This window comes from Cyrtonyx montezumae, unplaced genomic scaffold, assembly GCF_038088225.1.
Source record: "Cyrtonyx montezumae isolate F1298 unplaced genomic scaffold, pur_monq_1.0 scaffold_8, whole genome shotgun sequence".
Taxonomy (NCBI): domain Eukaryota; kingdom Metazoa; phylum Chordata; class Aves; order Galliformes; family Odontophoridae; genus Cyrtonyx; species Cyrtonyx montezumae.
This window is the reverse complement of record NW_027072089.1, coordinates 58,163,331-58,179,994: the sequence shown is the minus strand read 5'-3', so window position 1 is coordinate 58,179,994 and position 16,664 is coordinate 58,163,331. Positions and strand designations below refer to the sequence as shown.

Genomic DNA, 16,664 nt, shown 5'->3' with positions numbered 1-16,664 from the left:
AGCTCAAGGAGGGAAGGTTAAATTGGACATCGGGGGAAGTTCTTTACAGAGTGGTGAGGTGCTGGAACAGGCTGCTCAGAGAGCTTCTGGATGCTCCATCGCTGGAAGTATTCAAGACCAGGTTGGATGAGGGCCTGGGCAACCTGGTCTAGTACCAGATCTGGGGGCTGGTGGCTCTGCCTGTGGCAGTGGGTTTGAACTTGATCCTTGGGATCCCTTCCAACCCAAGCCATTTTATGGTTCTATGATTCTGTGTGCTGGAGACTGTTGGATTAAGTTCACTGTATGTCCCCAAACTCTCATCATGATGATTTTGTGAGAAATAAGATATTTTCAGTGACTTATTTTTTTGTGTGTGAAAGAAAAAAGCGTATGAGCTGACTATTTCAGGTTATTTGTCCATCTCTTTTGAGTCTCTTATTAAAATGGCTGTGATGTAGAGAGAGACCAGCCCTGGTATTTTCAATGTGGGAAAGAGAGGCCTATATTGGAACATATCTAATATTCCAAGACTTGCATAAGCATAAAATTTTTCTATTTTCTATTAAAATCTGTCTTCAAAAAGATGATTACAAGGTATATTTTTTGTAATGTAGATGCTATTAGTATTACATATATACCTGGATTTATTTCACATCACTACATAGCTGCGAAATCTAAGTTATGAATCATCTTACCTTGGTTATTGAAGAGTTGTAAGGTTTCACTTCATTGTATACTGAAGTAATTTGTGCGATTAAGAATCTAATGTGAGCACTTTAATTAAGTCACTGGAATTTCAAAGAATGGGTCTAAATTTTATTTGCCTGTATCACACATCTTCCCCCTAAAGCCATCTCACTAAGGCTTTCTTTATTTTTCTTAAGAAAGTTTCCTGTTCCATCTGTGAACTTAAGGATGAGCCTTGCCTATGTTGCTTATCACCACTGTGGCCTCAGCCTTGCTCTTTACTTCTCCTTAAGGATCAAACAAATTATATTTGATCCCAAACCATAATGACTTGAAAAGCAAGTCCTTTGCTGTGACCAAGCTGCAAGCAGCCAGGCTGCTGAGAAGCATTCCTCTTCATCCTGGATTTCTGAAGTCAATTTCTCCTTTCATTGTGCAACGTATAAATGATGTTCAGCGCTACAAGGCCAGACAGAAAAGCTGTGTGGTTCCACCTTGAAGACCTTCATTCTTTTTCTCTTGAAATTAGCTCTTCACAAACTTGGGCTGATTACTAGATATTACAAAGTAGTGAGTAAGCCAACCAGTATGGTTTTGAAGAATCAAGATCACAGTATGACAGTACTTCATAGTGTACTGTATTCATGAAATCTAACAGAAGAGCAGCTTCTGTACTGAAAATACTTTACATGAGACTTACATGGAAGTAGAAGATCTAGCTACTGTCAGGAAAAGAGGAAGCATCTTCTCTTTGTAAAGTATAAACTGTCCAGTTATAAACACTTTAAGCTGTTTGGATTTCATGGCTTTTAATTAAAAAACAAATTGTATTTAGGCTTGTAAGGTTATAGCAATGCAATATGTTCTTTGTCAGTGCAAAAGCAAGGAATGGAGTCTTATCTCTGCCAGTCTAACTCCAGATTTTATAAACATAAAGAAAGAGAGCTGTTATTTGAGATCAAACCTGTCTGCTATGAATTTCAAAACACAGTTTCTAGCATAAATATACTGGAAGGTTGACTGAAGAAAATTTAAACTTAACTCTATGAATGGATGTTCTTACACAGGCATGATTTCACCTCCACTTTTTGACTCCTTATTGAATTTGAGGGATTAAAATATCTGTATTAAGAAGCATATTTTGGGGCAGTCAAATCAATTTGCATTAAATTGGTACTTCAAAAAACCTTCAATTGCTATGCAGGGTTATTAAAAAAAAATTAAACACATTCCTACTATCTTTAAAAATAGTGGAGGAAATAACTGCAAATATCATAGGAATAAGAGCAGAATTTTCAGAAAGTCAGTCTGCAGGTATTCTGTAAATAACAATACCTGAAAATCATTCCTCTGAAAATACATTGCCTTTAATTTGAGCAGAAGAATTCAGTAAGGTTTTGTTATTTGTTTTGGCAGATTTCCTCTTTTATTGTGAATATTCTCCAACCTTGTACCAATTCTGGTGTTTCCAGATATGTAGAGTTAGCCACTCTGCCTAATTTGGTAACTGAGATCACTCTTCAGTGAAAGAGACTGGGAGCCAGGCAAGTTACGATGCTGCAGTCCTGTCTGCCATAGTTATTCCTTCTCTTTCTGGTATACGACAGTAAGAAAAGGTATTATTAGAGGACTGTGTCTTGTTGCACTGAAAAGAACGTAGTTTTAATTATGACTGCTAGATGACTCACTGTGGCTTTCCTTTCTTTGTTGTTTGTTTGTTTGTTTTGTTTTATTTTATTTTCCAGCTTTCATTTGCAGCAACAACCCCAGAGCTGGCTGACAAGAAAAAATATCCTTATTTCTTCCGGACAGTGCCATCTGATAATGCAGTGAATCCAGCAATTTTGAAGTTACTCAAGTATTACCAGTGGAAGAGAGTAGGAACTTTAACCCAGGATGTACAAAGGTTCTCTGAGGTAAGCTTTGCATTATTTTTTTTCCAAACAGCTAGTTCCACCATTAATAGCAATTAAGTAAAAGAGACAGACATGCTGTTTCAGTCTCATTTGGCTTTGTTGTACTAGGCGGTGTCTGCCATACTGAGTAAACTTATTTCCCTACTGAGGCTTATGTGACTAGCTATAGTTAAAAACAACCCATAACTTATTTTGTCATCTTAACACCAAAATCATTGCACCCAAGTGCAAAAAATGTCACATTTGTTTTCTAGCAAAGGATCCTTTATACTCTTTGACTTGCTAAAGTGTATGATTTTGAAGGAAGCTTGTATCTTGACATTGGTTCATCTAAAATAGAGAATAAATCTAATTTCATCTTGTTGTTCCTCTCTTGCTCTGATTTATTTTAAGCATCAGTCTGAACACTGAGGGAGAAAATCTGCTAAGTGTATGGTTGAAAGAGTTCTACAAGCTTACTGAAACAAAAATGACTGCAGCCTCCAGAGTTGATGAGAACAAGTATTGTGCACCCCCAAATCCTCCGAGTTTCACCCTTAGCAACATTTTGCCCATAGAAAAAGACTTTAGGGCAAGGGCCTTAAGCATGGCATTGAGAATAAAGCAGTTGAAAGAAAACATCTTAAAGTAATTAATTACAGCAAGGCAAGAGAATGAGTTGGCCAATTAACTAAGAGGCAAAATTAATAGAGGAGTGTAAGTTTCATAGCTGTTGTCTTTTTTTTTCCTTTCTCATCATTCATTAAAAAAGGCTGACTGTGATCTGAGGACTAATATAATTAAAACTAGTGAAGAGGGGTTGGAACAGGTTGGACTCTGCTTAGGTGAGTCAGATATTTTCAAATTCTGTCACAATTAATTCGCTTTGAAGTACTTAACAAATCTTAGATTCTTCCCTTATGAGCTCTGAGAATTCAAGGATAATAAGCAGGGGGAGGGAAAAGACCTTTTTGACTGTCTTTCCAAACTGCACATAAAGATAAAGGAAATTATAGACCAGTCAGTCTAAAATAAATTCCTGGAAATATATTTGAACAGATAATCGACTGAGAATTTCACAGAACATAAAAAGATGCTAAACAATGGTCAAAATGGATTTGTCAAGAATAAATCATGTAAAGCAAACTAATTTCATTCTAAGACAAAATAACAGGTCTCAAGGAGATGGAGTAAGTGATGAATGTGATGTTTTGTGACTGTTTCTAAAGAAAACTGGGGAAACTTGATCATGAGAAAGATACTGCCTCTGACCAATTTCTGCCACCAAGGTTAATTGACATCAGATCAGTTGAATGTTTTGAAAATGAGTGTTGAGGTAAAAAAGCAGCCAAAAAGTATGTATATTTTATCCTCCTCTGGCTTGAAATTATAATTTCAAAGAGTAGTTATCAGTGGCTCACTGTCAAACAGAAAGGATGGGATTCTGTCAAGTGATTTTCTAGACAGTGGGATAGATAAAATGTTTACTGAGATCATTTGGTACCTATTTGAGAAGAGCTGGAAGCACTTTTGCAGAGGGAAAATTGGGACTCAGAGTAATCTTGACAAGTAGAAAAAGATTTAAAAATAGATAGTATGTAAATGAAAAAGTACAAAATACTGGATTACACTAATCAACTATATTAACGAAATATGGCTATCTAGACAGCAGATTTCCAAAGAAAAGTACAGTAAGCACTACAGTGAATGATCAACCGAGTAAAAGTCAAGAGTATGAGATTGCTGTAAAAACTATAGAGCAGTAGCAAACAGCTCCCAGTTCTCTACTCCAAGTGTAATGCAATTTTAATATTTAAGAAACACAGAGTAAAGTTCAACTCTGCTTAGTGTTAATTAGTTGCAAGTAACCTACTACCATCTTCAAGAGGGAAATAGATCAGATTAGTTTATTAAAAAATTAAGAAACATCTCAGGGGTGAAAGTTCAAAATGCAGATAACAGTGGAATGTGTAGGTTGTTGAACTTCCATTGTGTCAATTTTGTTAAAATTAGCCAAATGCAACATATGCATTCTTGGTCTTTCATTGAGACAGAGGAATGGACTTGATGTCTGTCCTGGTCACATAACAAATATTAAAAACTAAAGCTTTGTAGAGTTTACTAGAGTGCTAAACATGAGTTCAAGGTCATTCTTTTCCTCTTGAAAAGTAACTGATACTATTCTGTGTCAGACTGCACATCAAATTCAGTGGGATTCATTGAAGCTTTCAGGTAACAAAAGCTCCAGTTACTGCTTCCTTGTATTCAGTTGACTTCACGGACGATATTGCATCCAGTATCTCCTGAAATTATTAGAGCCGCAGACTTTCTTTTTCAGCTCCATGTAGTTTCTTCTGTCCCTCTGCAGGCAGAGAAAACACAGGAAAAAAAGTGAAGAAAATAACTAATACGCTACTTGGTAGCAGTAGGGATGGGATCCATGAGTGGCAGAGGAGAATAGCACATGGTGCAGAGCAGGCCCAGAGGTTGGGCCATGTTCAGCAAAGGATGTGGACAGTTGGGCAAGTCCATGACAATGAGGTAGGTCTAAAGAACAGCTGCAAAGTCAATCTGCAGGTCAGAGTCAGGTCTACTTTAGAAAAGGCTGTGGTAACAAAAGGATGAAAGAAAATGGCTTTTAACTGGAAGAGGGTAGATTTTGACTAGATATCAGGAAGAAATTCTTTACTGTGAGGATGGTGAGACACTGGAACAGGCTGCCCAGTGAGGTTGTGAATGACCCCTCCCTGAAAGCATTCAAAGCCAGGCTGGATGGGACTTTGAGTAATTTGGTCTAGAGGGAGGTGTCCCATCCTATAGCAGGGGGGTGTTGTATATCTGTTAAAAGTAGAGTGACTTGATTCTTTCTTGGCATTGCTCTGATCCTTATGATTGTGGTTTCTGACCTGAATTCTATGGTTCTCAATAGCACAGCCCACTATTAGTATCCTCTACAAATTCTTTGCATGTGTTTGTACAACTGAAACTGTCCCTTCAGTTGGATTACTTCCCTTCTGTTGCATAAATCCTCTTGGTATAAGGGTATATACAAACTTCATCAGTTCTGTTTGTTAAGTAGGGCAAGTTCATACCCATTGTGCTTCTGTGACCTAGATTTATTGGATTTCTGCCCTATTCTCATCCTCTGGGGGAAGAGTCTGTTTCAAAAGTTAATGATTCTGTGACAAAGGTTTATAAATGAGGTTGTAAATTTTTTTTTTCTTCAGGATTTTCAGTTTTAAGAGTTTGCTTTGCCATAGAATCATAGGATAATTTAGGTTGGAAGAGACTTCACGAGATTGTCTGTTCCAACCTGCTGCTCAAAGCATGGCTTGCTTTATTATTTATGAGCTCTGAAGAACTATGGGTGTCGCATCCACAGTTCTCAGAAACTCCTGACTGTGTTCAGATTCTAGTTCCCAGGCGAGCTTTCAGCTTGACTGGATATTCTGCAGGAGCTGATTCTAGTTCTGCTACTCTCTGGCACTACCTGCTAGGGGTTGTATTTTGAATACAAAACAATATTCCTGTGGCTTGTGTTTACTCATTTAATGGTTTGGTGTGAAAAGTCATGAGAAGGAAATCACACTTAGCTATCAATAACTTTAAACTGTTGGGACCCACCAGTGTTTCCCGTTTTCCATTCACTGAAGATTTCACCTGACAGGCATGATTTTTCAAATATGGTGGAGCGACCACATCAGCCATCTCTCTCAGAATGCTTGGATGCGTATGATCTGGTCCCATGAACTTACATACATTCAGTTTCATGAGGAGGTCTTGGGCTTGTTCCACTGTCACAGTAGGACAGAATCCACTCCTTTCAACCATATTTAGAGGATTGAGTTCCTGGCAGACACAGGGAGCCTGGCCACAGTGAAAACCAAGGCAAGACACTTATTGCCTTTTCTTTCCTGATCTTATCTCTACACAGCTGGATGTGGACAGCATCCCTGTATTCTTCCCAGGCTTGGGGAATACTCAGGCTGGAGCAATCCCAGGTATTTATACAGACTGGGGGAAGAACTCCTGGAGAGCAGCCCTGCAGAGAAGGACTTGTGCGTCCTGGTAGATGAGAAGCTGGACATGATTTAGCAGTGCACTCTTGCAGCCTGGAGGGCCACATATATCCTGGGCTGTATTAAAAAAGGGGTGGCCAGCAGGGAGAAGGAGGTGATTGTCCTCCTCTACTCAGCTCTTTGAGGCCCCATCTGGAGTACTGCGTCCAGGCCTGGGACCCTAAGCACAAGAAAGACACAGAGCTCTTGGAATGGGTCCAGAGGAGGGCCACTAAAATGATCAGAGGGCTGGAGCACCTCTCCTATGGAGGAAAGGTTCATGTTTAGGTTGGAGAAGAGAAGGCTCCATGGAGACCTCATTGTGGGCTTCCAGTACTTGAAGGGATCATATAAACAGGAGCAGGAATGACTGTTTACATGGGTTGATAGTGATAAGACAAGAGGGAATGGTTTTAAACTCAGACAGGGGAGATTTAGTTTGGATGTTAGGAATAAGTTTTTCACTCAGAGGGTGGTGACGCACTGGAACAGGTTGCCTGGAGAGGTTGTGGATGCCCCATCCCTGGAGGCATTTAAGGCAAGGCTGGATGTGGCTCTGGGCAGCCTGGGATAGTGGGTGGCAACCCTGCCCACGGTAGGGGGATTGAAGCTAGATGATCTTTGAGGCCCTTTTCAACCTGGGCCATTCTGGGATTCAAGTAATGCTGTATTTGCTAATCAGTAATTCTAATTTGCCTACTGTTCCTTCCTACATGTTGTTCATTTCATTCATACAAGCTCAGAGTATATTTCAAACTGAAAGTTGTTTCTTGATTGCACTTATACACTAATGAGGATTTGGAATTCGTTGTTTTATGATAGGACACTTCTAGTCTGTCTTCAGTTGTTTCTGTTTACTCCTCTGTCATGTTAAGATTCAGTTAAGTTGCATTTAGCTTCCACTTGGTATTATATTTGTAATATTTCTAGATTTTTTTTAAAAATTTATATTTCCCTCCCACTGAGTACAATGTCTGTTTTTAAAACAAGTTAAATTCTGTTCCTCTCAAGTGACTGTCTATTTTTCTGTATTTCTTAATAGTCATCTCTTTATGTGATTTCTCTGCTTCTTCCTGGAAATACTGAGAACCCCTAATGTAATTTTATCAGTGTAGGTGGCATTTCAAAAAGACAGAAAAAATGGGAAGTGTTCTATAAGTTAATGAAACAGATTAAAAATATAAAAACCAGAAGATAAAATATTGCCTCCTGATTCTTTCACCATCTTTACTGTGATTATTGATCTAAAAATACTAGAAAACTAAATCCAGATTTCCCTTGTAAGTAAACAGAATGCTACTTTAACATTCCTAAGATTTCTTATTGATCTGTATTTTGTATAGTGTCATCTACTTTAAAAATCTGTGGTTCATCAGAATCCGTTTTACCTAAATTGAAATCATATAGTACTTACAAATAGAAATTATCCCAAAAATATAATACTAGGAAAAAGAAAACTTTCTGAAAGAAAAGCTGCTTGTAAACAACAAGCCTTCTCCAAGTATTATGTCTATTTCTGTAGAGAAAGCAGGACAGAAGTCTGGAATTTTATCTAGAAGTTAATCTAGAAGTTTATTGTAGTATTTCTGTCTCACTATTGAGTCTGCAAACTAGGATCTGAATTAGAGGCCAGTTCTGACAAAAGTTAATTAGATAAGTAGATACGATGAGAGAGTTATAGTGGAGCAGAGAAGGGTTAGGCAGAGGAAAAAAATAGATAACTGGTGACCTTTCAAACTGTAACCAGAAAACAAGCCTAAGCACCAGTGTTTGGTGGATGTACTTTGAGACTTTGGAGACTCAAGGTGTGATTGTGTTGTTTGACTTCTCAGGCTACTGAAGAAAGACAAGAGCAGAGGCTTCCAGCCTCCATCACAATTTAAAAGTGGTGGTAGAGTAGAAATAAATTATTATTTTTTCTCCAAGAATGAGCTTGAAAGCATGAAATTTACTAGATAGTAGGAATGCTGAAGCTTGAAGCTCCAAACAGTATCCTGTAATTTAATTCTTGGAAGATCCTTGTACCCACATAGAGTTGAGTAATGTAGAAAGACAGAATACAAGAGACGTGAGACAGAAGGCAGTTAAGCATAAGGGAAAAGGCATAGGGAGAAGAAAGTGAAAGCACGTAAACAGACATTATAAATGTCATTGTTTAACTGCTGAATTTTTTCATATGAAAGCACGTAAACAGACATTATAAATGTCATTGTTTAACTGCTGAATTTTTCCATAACATCTCTTCTTAATATTTATTTATTTATTATTCTTTCAAACTCCCGTGCCTTTCTTATACATTCTTTCAGTGTCTTTAGTTGTTTTCTCCTTCATTTCATTCTTTTTACAAAGCCTCTCAGATTTCTTTTACTGGTTCGTATTTTACTCATAAGGAAAACAAAAAGATTCCTGCCTGCTCTATCCTTCATTGTTCCAGTCAGGTATTTCTTCTATTTCCATGTGCTCAGCTGCTTTCAGGAAAGAAGTGATTTTCTCCTAACTCAGATTGCCGGAGCTGGGACAAAACAAGCATCTTCTGGTTAACATTCAATAATATTTATGAAGTCAACTGGAAATAAAATAAATGTATCCTTTCTTTAGAATACTAACATTCATGCAAAAGTTGTATTTTCTGTTTGTTTGTTTTTTCATTTTTACTATAAAAATATAGTCTATTCTTCTTTTGTTTTAAGGATGTCTTGCTATGATTTTAAATCCTTATTATATCAAGAGATTTTTTACTTTTCTTTCACTGGTTTAAAAGTAAAACAAAAGCAAATTTTCACCAAACTAGGCTGCATACCTTGAAAGCTATGAAATATTGATGTTAAAGTGCTAGTGAAACAGAATCTGTATTTAATCTGCCTTAAAGCTTTTTTTTTGTTTTTTGTTCATTTTTTTCCTTTACAAAATCCTTACAAGTTCCTGTTCTCAAAAGCCTAAAATAGTTCCAGAGAGGTTTTTTTTTTTTTTTTTTTTTTTTTTTTAAGAAAAAAAATGAAGATAATCCTCTTAGTGGAGGCACAAGTGTGTCTGAGATTGTCCATCATATCACTCGATTCCAGATTCTTGCCTGGTTGCTTGGGTAAAATCTTAGGGACCGCTTACTTCAGGTTCTCTTGAGCTTGTGAGGAAGAATATCTTTCCTTTTTCTATCTGTTAATTATGTTTTTCTATGATTCAATACATTAAGATCTTCTTAGGGAACCTATAGAAGTTGTTTCTTCTAGTATTGCAGGATACCATCCATATATATGGGAAATTACATCTTTGTTTGTTTGTTTCTAAGTGGTAGAAGTCGCTGCAGCAATTTAAAATGACAAAGAAATGTAAAGAGACCAAGACATTCATTATAAGGTCAGAATCTGTAAAAAAGACATTTAGGTATATAAAATACAAGTTATCACTTGCTGGAATTTTTGGAAGAGCATGCATTAGGGTATTTTTGGCCTTCTGTGGAATTATCATCCATGCTAAGAAACTTTTTTTTTCTTATGGCGGTACTATTTGAACCAATAATTTTCACCTTTTCTTCTGCTTCCCATTATTCGTTTTTGTTTGCTTCCAAAAACAGAAACAAAAAAACCAAAGAGGCTATGACGTAACCTGGCAAAGAATTGCAGCTAGATGCAATGATATTCTAAGGGAATAAGTCATTGTAATTGTGTTATTTTGCACTGAGGGTAGACTCAACTCTCAACCTAAGTGGCCCCGGGATTTTCATGAGCTGACAACATCCTTGTTAAACTTCAGGTTTATTGAACAAAACCAAAACAGACTAAAGTTTTTTTTTTTAAGAGAAGTGCTCACCACTCTTATCTTTAAACCTTATGTTGTGCATATGTGACAACTAGTATTTCCTATATTAGATAAAGAAATGTAATGATCAGAACCTTCTCTTGAGCCTGCAGTCCTCTAATTGAGGTCCATTATAGTTCCATATAGTTGAGTTTCTTAGTGCACGTGATATAATAATCATTACTTTATCTGAAACCAAGACAAATCTAAACTCAAGTAAAATTACTTTTAGATTATAATGAATAAATGGTTCAAGACTATGCTTGTTGTGACAGGCATTAGAATTGCATATTACTTTTACTGCATCATCCTATTTCTTTTTTAGATTTTGCTATGCTTTGATGTTTGGGGGGTTTTATGGTTTTTTGTTTGCTTGTGTTATTTTTCATATGATGAGAATACAAGGATGAAATAAGATTGTGAATAGTGGATGAACTATTTAATTTGCAAGCATTTCTCCTCCCTCCAACCCCAATATTTTGATTGAAGGTCTAATTATTTCCTATTCATCAGACAATTTCAGGATATTTTCAAATTAAAATCACTAGTGCAATGATAAATTTTAAAAGTTGTGCACAGAAGATAATATGATAATATAATATTGCCTAACTCAGAAGAGAATAAGTTCACTTCACTGAAATAACTATTTTTGAAACAATTTATTAAAATTCAAGGTTTGGATTGTTCAGAGGTTACAATAAAATCCATGCAATGCCTTTCCTGGAAGAATATGTAAATTTAATGGAATCCATTCCCTTTAAAAGATAATCTGGAGTCAAGAAGAAATACATCTCTTAAACTGCTTGGAGTTAAGCATGTATCATACTGGTGCTGTTCCTTAAGCCAAAGTTATATTGTGACTTCTAGGATTTTTGAACGCTGATAAAATATTAGAATTCTCATAGTTCTCCTGGTTTTTGGCAAACATTCAGAAGTCATGAGATTATGGGAAAGTCACAGGATTATGGCATAGCAGGGAGAAATCTAAGAGACAGAATCTTATCCTATGTTTGTCTCCATTTTTAGAAAACAGTCTGTGAACTCAGCTAAAGAAAAGAGGCATTTTAAGGTGAGAAGTATCCTACAATGTTAAATTGAATGTCTTGACTGAATGAGAGTATGCTTTTGAAAGACGTGACTCAATAAATTTAATGGCATTCTTTATTCTTACCACTTTTCCTAAGATCTTTTAATTGTCACTGACATATTTTGAGCTTTTTTTTCTCAGTGATGGGCACTAGGCTAATATTTTTTATAATTATGTCTAGTCACTTTCATATCTAGGAAAAGGGTTCCAGATTGTGTCTGTTGAATTCATCCTAGTTGCAGACCAGTTGAGTAGTTTGAGCAACTCACCTGTGTCAAAACTTTTAGAAATTCAGAAAACTGCTATCCAATGTTTTCTGTTTCCAAGTCCCGTAGCTTGGGCCTACCAGCACCCTCAGGACATCTTCTGCAAGGCTGCTTTCCAGATGGCCAACCCCCAGCCACTTTCCAGAATTTGTTCTCTTGCCTTCTCAGGGATTGAAGTGAGGTTGACGAACCTGTAGTTCCCTATGTATTCTTTTTTGTCCTTTTTGGAAACAGACAGTTGCAACAGTCATCCAAAAGGGGATAGAACAGAATAAATGGTAAGCTTCCTAGATTTTCCAGGCCTTTCACAGATTCCAGCTGTTGTACAAGCCTAAGATGTGGGTGATGCTTCCTTCTAGAACTCCATCCTTTGTAATATTACAGCTGAAACTTATAATATTTTATTATAGATTAAAGCTTTGCATTTGTAAGGTACTGTATCTCCTACAGTGTACAAAGAGAATTCCTGTGATAACTTCTTGTGTTTTTTGATTGTGCTATATTCCTAACAAGAATCTCTGTTCCCTGCTCTTTCTTAGATCTAATCAAACAGAGTTGTAACCTTGAACTCCTTCTGCAACTGGAGATTTTCTACTTGTTTAAGCAGAGCGGCATCACATGACTACATAGTTAACTTATTACATAAAAACATGTATATTTATTAGAAAATGATGACATAATTAGAAGTATGTTACTTAAAGAGTAATGCCAGATCCTTTTCGGCAGGGCTATGCTCTATCTTTGCATCCCCCCATAGTGGAGGTTGCCATGACCAGGTGCAAGACCTGGGTCATGGATTTGTTGAACATAATGAGGTTCACCAGGGCCAATGCTCAAGCATTTCTAGACCTTTCTGGATGGCATTCTATCCCTTGGCCATGTTGACCATACTACACAGCTTGGTGTCATCTGCAAAATTGATGAAGGTGCACTCAATCCCTCTGTTGAAGTCACTGATGAGGTATTAAATAGGATCAGTCCCAGTACAGACTGCTGAGGGACATTGGACTAGGTGATCTCTAGAGTTCCCTTCCAACCCGTGCAGTTCTGTGATTCTGTGATCTCCATTCAAACACCGAGCTGTTAACCACTACTCTTTATATACAATCTCACAAGCAGTTCCTCATAAACAAAATAGTCCATCCATCAAGTCCAGGTTTTTCCTATTTGGAGAGAAGGATGTTATGGGGAAACATGTCAAAGGCCTTACTGAAGTCCAGATGGATGATATCAATGGTTCTTCCCTTGTCCACTGACACAAATCTGTTCAGATCAAATGAGCTACTTGGACATTATGTTAGTATGTTAGTATTCCCTAGTTGAATTAAAGCATGAACACTTCTAGCACACACGTTTCTAAACTTCACCTGCAGTCAATACAGTTTAAGAGGACTTGAGAGAACTCTTTTTGTAAATGTCAAAAGGTAAATTATATACTTGTTGAAACAAATAGAGGAAAGCTGTAAACAGGAATTAAATTCATTAGAAATGTTTTTGGCAATGTCTTTCATCTTAGTTTCCAAATCTCTCTGCAATTTCTTTGACACTGGATGAATTTTCAAGTCAGCTGATAAAGAAAGATCAGTAAAAGAATTAAGACGCCTTGTTCCTGGATCCAAGAGCTGTGAAGTTTATTTGTTCTTTGATTCATGGAGTGATATATCTCTTTTGGATGCATTCAAGATGTCAGATTCAAAGATGACAAAAACACAGGCCAAGGTGCTGGGAAAGGTATCCAAGAGAGAATACTGACATTCCTATGTATTTTAAATCCAGCTCTTTTAGTTCCTGATTTAGTGGTTATCAATACTGCTGTGGCAGGGGATTTGGAACTAGATGATCTTTGAAGTTTCTTCCAGCCCAAGACATTCTATGATTTGATATATTCAGGAGTCATCTAAACCAGAGTGCTACAGTCCCTGGGTACTGGAGGCCAGTCCTTTCTCTTGGAGCCCTGCTTCTGCAGATGACAATTTTTTTCAACTTAGCTTCTCTTTGAGAATTCACCAAGAATCTGGAAGTTCTGTATTCTGTTCCCATCTGTTTGAATCCTCTCAAAGTAATTTATATATAAGCCACTAAGACTGATCCCTAATCAGTAAAGCCTTAGACATCTGCATTCTTTTTTGGCAATAACTCCAAGTATTTTTCCTACTGCAATAAATGGGAGTGCAGCCCATTCCAGAAGGGTATGGTGTGGGTGGAAAACAAGGAATGTATCCAGATACTCTTAAACAAGTGCACAACAAGAAATGCTTGTATTTGCTCTGCACTGTTCTGAGGGAGGAAGGTGGGTAGTGAATTTCTGTACTTCATTCTGCAAATAACACGTGTACTAGAGGGAGAAGGATTCCAGAATAGAATTACGTAGTATTATAGAGAGCATTTCACTCATTTCACTTACAAAGCTTATTATTATTATTATTTTAAGGTTGTCACAGTTAGTAACATCTTTTGAGCAGAAATTTCTTTACTGTGACTTTGTTTATAGCAGGTGGACATAGCAGAAATTTGATCTGATACATTTTACATCTCTAAACAGGGGTCTGGAAAAACTAAAACTACACCATGAGAGACAAGAAGACAAATGGTGTTAGTTGGTTCTGCTTGACAGGGCAAATCTCCCTTAACAGTTCTTTCTGATCAAGTACAACTTATCAGGCAGAACAAAAAGGTATCAGAGGCTAGAGGAAACGGTTGTGTCATCTCAGATGCATTTCCCAGGATTCAGTCTCCCTTCCTAATAAATAAATAAAAAGCATATAGAAAAATATATTGCCCAAATTATATGTGTGGGAAAGAGGAAGCTTTCCAATTATCAGGAGAGGTGCTTTGCATCGTGATTGCTGAAGGCATGGCTTCCAATGGAAGCAAGATTTCCTCTGTAAGACAGACCTCCTGTTGAATTTGGAACCCTTCTCATCCCAGATCTAACTTGGCCAAATTTCCTCCTTTCATTTGTGCTGAACTTTGAATCTTGTCATGGCTCCACTTTGAAAACTTCCGCTCTGTGATTATTCTGCCTGTTGATGTTGCATGTAGTCAGGTATGATCACCTGTATTCTTACTTTACCTACAGCAATCTTTGATATGAGGTATGAAATATTTTTTAAAAAGGGAGACTTTAGAATCCAGCTGCAGCAATTTATCAATGAAAAGTGTATTTTCATTTCCTCCAAGCCATTTTTGTAGAAACATTCTGCCTGCTAGCATTGCCCAGTTTCATCAAGAAGCCTACACATCTTTTCAGAACATCTTCTGTTAAGACTCTAAATTAACAATTTGCATTAACAGCAGTCACTAATACAGAGCTGGAAAGTGGAGAAGTCTGTTTCAAAATGCTTATAACAAATTGTATATATCTGCCTTTTTGAAATAGTGTTTTGCATTCAGTCCTGACAATCATAGTAAAAATTCATAAGAGTTCAGAGACTAGCAGAGATCCAAATTGCTATGCTTATGCAGTGTACTGCTTGTAAAGTTCCTGGCTCTGATGTTGTTCTTCTTGCAGTTCCAGAGTCTTTTGGACTGTCTGCATCACACTGAAGTGGTATACCCTGCAGAAGAAGAGGGACAAATATATGAATTATCATTTGATTGTGATAGACCTCAGTATAGTTTGTAGCCTTCAGCTCTTCTTTGCTTTCCACTCGTTTTCCTCACTTTAGTATTATTTGTTTAATTTCAGCCCATGATGGTCTGATGTACTAGGAAGCTAATTTGCCTACAGCTTAGTAAATTTTTTTTTTTTTTTTTTTGCCTGTCAGGTCTAATGATTACAAAAGTGTTTGCTCTTGCGCTGGTGGAACAGACAAGTGCTCTGTGTTACCCTTGTCAGTCTTCTACAATTTGTCCCGAGGCCTGTCCTTAAACAAGCTTTGCTTTGCTTGTCCAGTTTGCTGAAATGAAAAATCACATTGTTTGCTCTCTAGGTTTCTGTGATGGATTCCATTGCTCATAGTTTCATTAATGCTTTATTTTATATGAATATGAAGCACTTTATTACAAATGCTTGTCAAAAACAAAACCCAACAACTTGACAACACCCTTTCAACTGGAAATTTGTTTTCAATGTTTCTGTTCTCTTTGGAATTACTTTTCCTTTGTGAAGTTCTACAAATACAGTGCTAAAGAAATTCCACAGACCTGACAACATTGTTTCCTTTAAATATTTTGCATAACTTGCTTGGATTTTTTTTGTTTGTTTCTTTATTTTTCCATGGAAAATATTTCCCATCAGTTTCTTAAATTTACTTTTGATTGAGATATTTTTCCTCAGGTAGAATTCCTGTATATTGTTGACTAATACCTTTAGGCAAATTTTAACAGCAGAACTCCATAAAGTTTGATTCTGGGTAGATTTGGTAAAACAGACATTTTTCCATCATCTGAAGAAGACTGGATGTAGATTTGGCTCTCTTAAATGTTCACTGTATGGTGTGTTAACTGTGTGCTTCAGCTTTAGTGTTGAGCTGAGAATATGCAAGCAGAACTATCTCACTGAGGCCAGAATTGATGCACCCTTTGCTAGCAGAAATTGCTGTTTGGGATTTGTTTTATGCAGTGTTGACCATCTAAACGGTGATGTCTAGTCTAAGCCGATCATTTAGGTTTCCTTTATAGCCATTCAATAGCTCTCATCCTAAGTTAAGGTGTCTCAATTTTAAAAAGAAATTGTATCTTGAAGATTTCTACTGCATTGACTAGTTTTAATTTAGGAACCATGAGTGTCTCCCTTTGAGATTATAATGCCCTGTTAAGAGAGAGGATAATAGACATAGGTCAAATGCACAGGCTGAAGGATGATGGGAAAAAAAGGCAACTTTAGGAACTTCTAACTGGAGCTGTTTCCTACCTGATATGGGGTCAATTGCTGGGCTTTTCTCACAGAGGC

At 37.0% G+C, this 16,664-nt stretch overlaps 1 protein-coding gene across 1 annotated transcript in view; it reads left to right on the top strand.

Annotated features, from left to right (window-relative positions):
* GABBR2 (gamma-aminobutyric acid type B receptor subunit 2) overlaps window positions 1-16,664 on the top strand; it is a 443,392-nt gene that overhangs the window by 172,037 nt on the left and 254,691 nt on the right. Inside the window, exon 3 of the mRNA XM_065753547.1 lies at window positions 2,415-2,585. Within this exon, the coding sequence (XP_065609619.1) occupies window positions 2,415-2,585 (171 nt within the window). The remainder of the gene's footprint in view (window positions 1-2,414; window positions 2,586-16,664) is intronic.